The 5,560-nt window shown below is 39.0% G+C and overlaps 1 protein-coding gene across 2 annotated transcripts in view; it reads right to left on the bottom strand.

The window, feature by feature from the left end:
* HERC3 (HECT and RLD domain containing E3 ubiquitin protein ligase 3) overlaps positions 1-5,560 on the bottom strand; it is a 120,489-nt gene that overhangs the window by 30,895 nt on the left and 84,034 nt on the right. For both annotated transcript variants that reach the window (XM_023513354.1, XM_003790017.3), the window contains 2 exons: positions 3,568-3,634; positions 2,993-3,075 (listed from right to left, as the gene is read on the bottom strand). In XM_023513354.1, coding sequence (XP_023369122.1) covers positions 2,993-3,075; positions 3,568-3,634 — 150 coding nt within the window. The remainder of the gene's footprint in view (positions 1-2,992; positions 3,076-3,567; positions 3,635-5,560) is intronic.

Below are 5,560 nucleotides of genomic sequence, written 5' to 3' on the forward strand. Positions count from 1 at the left end.
AACATCTGCCTGAGCTGCAGAAGTGACAAACTGCCTGTGCCTGCCCCATCTCTCATGTCCCCAGCCTCAGTATCAAACACGCAGCGTGTGGTGACTCACCAGGATATAGGACATTCTAAATGTTCCCCTTCCTTAGGCTGTTACCTTCTAACAAATGAGGCACACATTATCTTGTCTGAAACCTGATGCAAAAAGCTAAGACAGCCTTTGAATGATGAAAAGTTATAAGCACATATGTAGAAATACAAATACATCTTCCTACGTACTTACATACATATAATATAAGGCAACAACCAAAACCAAAAGGGAAGAGATATCATTTAGGCCAATAAATCCACCTTGTGATCTGCCATTAATTCACTGATTCTAAAAACATTATCAGACTACATGGAAAAAGCCTGCTCTTCTTTAAGAAAAAAAGTTCCAAAAATAAATTATTTGCTGTTAACAAAAGTAGAAATGTTATATGGATGAAGAAAACTTCTTTTACCTCCAAGAAATTCTTATCAAGTATGGTTTTAGGATTTCTCTTTTTTTTTTTTTTTTTTGAGACAAGGTGTTGCTCCACCAATGGCACTAGAGCGCAGTGATGTCATCACAGCTCACACCAACCTCAACCTCTTAGCTCAAGCAATCCTCCCGCCTCAGCCTTTTTTTTGAGATAGAGCCTCAAGCTATTGCCCTGGGTAGAGTGCCATGGCATCACAGCTCATAGCAACCCCCAACTCCTGGGCTCAAGCAATTCTCTTGCCTCCACCTCCCAAGTAGCTGGGATTACAGGTACCCACCACAACGCCTGGCTATTTTTTGGTTGCAGCCATCATTGTAATTTGGCGAGCCCAGGCTGGATTCGAAACCGCCAGCTCAGGTGTATGTGGCTGGTACCTTAACCGCTTGAGCCACAGGCACTGAGCCCCTCAGCCTTTTGAGTAGCTGTGACTATAGGTGTGTGCCACCATACCTGGCTAAATTTTCTATTTTTTATACAGACAGGCTCTTGCTCTTGCTCAGGCTTGTTTTGAACTCCCAGCCTCAAGCTATCCTCCCATCTCAACCTCTCAAAGTCCTAGGATTACAAGTACAAGCCACCAAAGGCAGCCTCAAGTGTGGGTTTTGATTGCAACCTCCTACTTGAGATAAAACTAGCCTCTCTATTAGGTTTCTAGAGCCAAGATACTTTCATCATCTGAAGCCATTTTTGCTGAGTATTCCACAGCCCCTGCATCGGTTCACTTAACTCTGATATGTAGCTCACACATTCACCAAAGCTGACGCTTCCAGGACAGTCTCGATTTAAGGTTTCATGACAAAAATTTTTACTGAATGTTCTATTAAATACTGCCTTCTAGCTATTTTTAAAATGTCAAAGGATGAATGAAGTCTGTCAGGTTTTCTCTCACTCCTGTTTTCAAAAGGGAAGATTTATGGAAGGAAACCAAGACAGATCATTTGGGCAGAGTGAATTGCATAGGCTCTCTGATTGATCTTTGCACCTATTTAGAGAGAAATGCCACCTAAAGCCCAGAGTGAGTTAGCTTTATTTAATTTCCCTGCATGCTTACAAATAGGACATTTACAAATTTACATTTGTAAATTTTTGAAATCTTGCTTTCCTCACCATCTTCCCAACTGAAGACATTCTCTCATCTTTTTCCATCCCCTACTTTCTCGTTCTTTAAGCCAATGCCCAAATCTCCCTCTAAAGAGTCCACATTTTATTTGAATTTCTATTGCTCTTCTAAAAATGTACATTTACCTTGTCCTTGTTTTTATTTGTTTTATTTCACCACTTCTTTAAGGGTCTGTTGTATGTGACCTCAAATTCACTGGTGATAGAGATTGGCAGGGTAATTAAACAAAGAAAATATTCAGATAAAACTTTCTTATTGAGATATATAAATTTTTAGTTCTAAACCTAATCACATCGGTATCATACAGACATGTCAAATCAATATATTCAAAATAGAACTTTTCCCCCTTAAAACCTGCTTTGTAGACTGTTTCCTATTGGGCAGTTGTTTGAATTAGAAACCTCAGCACTGTTATTCATACGTGGATCTCTTGTACCACCCACATGTGATCAGACACTGACTCCTCTGGACTACATGTAGAACCCACATGTAACCAACTTCATATTCGCACTTCGTTCCTTCCGGCCCTTTCCATCTTTTTACCTGTACTACCTCAGAAGCCTCCTAATGGGTTCCCCATACACGTCTATTTCTATAAGGCCACCAGAGTTATCTTTCTAACTAGAGATCAATCCAAGTCCCATGCAAGGCCTTGGTCACCTCCACTCTGATGCTACTGCACAGAGCTAGTCCTCACCCCAAAAGTACTCAACATTATCATGGGTCAAACTGGAGGATCCTGACTCATCTTATTCCCTGCACCTAAAATGTTTTCCCCCACTTGCATTCTTCAATGTCTGACTTAAGTGTTAGCCTCTCACCCTCAGTCTGTGGCTCCTGGGCCGTAACTCCAATAATCTACTGCAATCATTCACATGTGTTGATCCATCTCAACTCATCTTGAGTTTCTCAAGGATAAAAGTTACTCAGCTTTATAACATTCATTTATTCAACACATATTTTTGAGGATTTTTGTGATAGAGATTCTGCTATATACTAGAAACCTTGTGCTAAATGTGGCAAGTTCATTCACCCCAAAATATTTTCCTGTAAGTTACCACACTTTAATCTCATAACCATCCCCTAAAGTAGAGACGGCAGTTATCATAATCCCCATTTTACTGATGAAAAAACTGAAATCAAACCGTTTACATGACATGCTCAGGGTCAAAGTCATAAGATGGAGATCAGGAGCTAAAACATTTATCTCCTGAGTCCAGGGGATTGCCCTACTATTACAAATTCTTTAAAATCTGCAAATTCTTGCTCTACCACCTTTATCTCCTCTGCAGAAGGGATTAAAAGTCAAACTGCAAACCCATGAGGTAGCACCATCTGCAACAGTCCAAGTCAGGACTAACCTGTTGTCCTTGCACACAGTCACTCTGTCGCCCTCGGGGATCAGCTTCTTCTGTTCCACCACTCCATAGCTTTCTCGGCAGATCTACATTTAAGGTGGAGAAAAGAAAGGTTTCAATTTTGTTTGCCATTGATCTTCCTAGAACCCAAATGAATAAGAGGCTTTAGGAACAAATATGGCTTCATAACTGTTTATGACTACAGAAAATTCTTGGGAGACAAATGAGAACCTAAGTCAGAAAACATCAGCATCTTAAAAAACATCTTTTACGATACAGAACTGCCAATAAATGTAATCAAGGAGAAAATGACATGAACTCTAGAAAAGTAATATGTACATGTCAGGGTTAGAGAGGACTAATGCTTCAGCAATTTTCCTAAGTACATGAATTAATCATTCCTTATTCAAGGCATTCACCAAATGCCTAACACTCAAGACACTATGAATAAAATAATTTGATGCAGAGAAGTGTCTGACTTCCTTCTTTGATTTGGCAAAGAATGAATGCTAATTTTGACTTGCAAGCATCACAAAAGAGGCAGTCACAATCATGAAGTAAACTGTGGAAATTCTTACCGTGAAGTTGAGGCAGAAAGTGTCCTCCACATCTTCCCCAGGGTAATCTAAAAGCTCCTGAAGACTCCTAATCAGGGGATGACAGAAGAGGAAAAGAGGTAGATCAGTCATTGCAATAGTGTGTCTGCTTCAGATACATGTACAGATAGTTTGCAAGGAAGAACTATAAAAGAGGACTCTAGAATGAACATAAATCCAGACTGACACAAAACCGTGTACCAAAACCTTGAAGAAGAGGATTATGGCACTAGGTCTGTACAACATTCATAAACTGTTTTCTTTCCTATTGAAAAATTCCACTGGATTTATGAAGAAATTCAGATGGATTTCATATCCATCATACTGCATCCTCCTAACCCTCAGATTGCTTGGAAGTGTACACACAAGGAGATGGGCCTGCAGTGGCCCTACAGACTGGCTTCACTGCTTATGTGTTGTAAAATAATCACCATTTAAAAAAAGATTCCTCATCCACTTAGGAATCTTAATGGCTTGTTAATGCAGATAGATCAGTAAAGACACTTATTATCTGCCATACTAAAGAACTCTGAGAAAAAAATGTACTCTTAAAAGAATATGTTTAAGTCAGTAACAACCATATCCTAGCTCTCAAGAGAATAAATTTTTATAAGTAGACCTCACTCACTTTTTTCTTTAGTGAGCTCCAGTCTTCCACGAAGAGTTCCCCAGGAAGAAAATTTGTAGTGCGGAATTTAAATCTGCTACCAATCAATTGGCCAAAATCATTACTTGAAACACTCCATTCTCAGCCGGGCTAACAAAGTATAGCGTGTGCTTTTGTCGCCATCTAGCCTTCTCTTTCAGTTACCAAAGATCAGCACTGCTTAAGTCTCCTCTGGCATTTTTCAGATTCCACCTAAGCCTTCTCTTCCTCTCTCTGGGACCCCAGCCCTTTATGGTTTCTCAGTGTTACTGTTCTATTAGTGTGGTGGTTTCATTTCTAGAAGGTGCCAAGGAGACCACTCTCCTAGTCCCACCCTAAAATCGTTATCCTTTCTCCATATTAAAAAAAAAAAATTCCCTCCTGTTAAAGCTATCTTTTTATATACTCGAATTTGTCCTACCCAAAATCAATCCAGAGAAACTCAAACATAAAAGAGGTTTTAAAAGTCAGAAAGAGAATAACATAAAAACATGGCTCAAATAGTTTGGGAGTTCCTCAAAGGCTAAATATAGAGTCACCATATGAACCAACAATTCTACTCCTAGGTATAAAAGCAAGAGAAGTGAAAACTTATGTCTACACAAAAGTTGGAGCACAATGTTCACCGCAGCATTATTCATAACAGCCCCCAAGGTGGAAACAACCTAAATGTCCATCAGCTGGTGAATGGATAAACAAAATATGGCATGTTCATACAATGGAACATTATTTGGCAATTGAAAAACTAAAATCCAGTTTGTCCTCCATATCTGCATGTTCTGCATGTGCAGATTCAACCAAAAGCAGATGGAACATACTGTATTTAGTAGAGGTTGATCAATGGGTCAGATACACAATCTGATAGAAGAAATCTGACTTAGTCATTATCATTAGATCATGAGAGAGACTACAATTCACAATAATTTACTATATATTTGAAAGTAAGTAGGATAGAATAATTCTAATGTTTCTAATATAAAAACAAATATTTAAGGTAAAGAATATCCCAATTACACTGATTGGATCTTTACAAATTACATGAATGTATTGATAAATCTACATAATTTTTTTAAAAAGAAAGAAAAAATACAAAACCCACAAGTATGGAGGGTCAACTTTTCGTATCCACAGGTTCTTGGAGGGCCACTGTAGGAGTTGGGCATCCACAGATTTTCCTATCTGTGGAGGGTCCTGGATCCAGCCCCACTCAGATACCAAGCGATAGCTGTGCCAATACATCCTATGACATGGATAGGGCTTGAAAAGAAGCCAGACACAAAGGACCTCATATTGTAGGATTCCATTTATATAAAATACCCAGAATAGGTG

The sequence above is a fragment of the Otolemur garnettii genome, unplaced genomic scaffold, assembly GCF_000181295.1.
Source record: "Otolemur garnettii isolate 467f Iridium unplaced genomic scaffold, OtoGar3 scaffold00039, whole genome shotgun sequence".
Taxonomy (NCBI): Eukaryota; Metazoa; Chordata; class Mammalia; order Primates; family Galagidae; genus Otolemur; species Otolemur garnettii.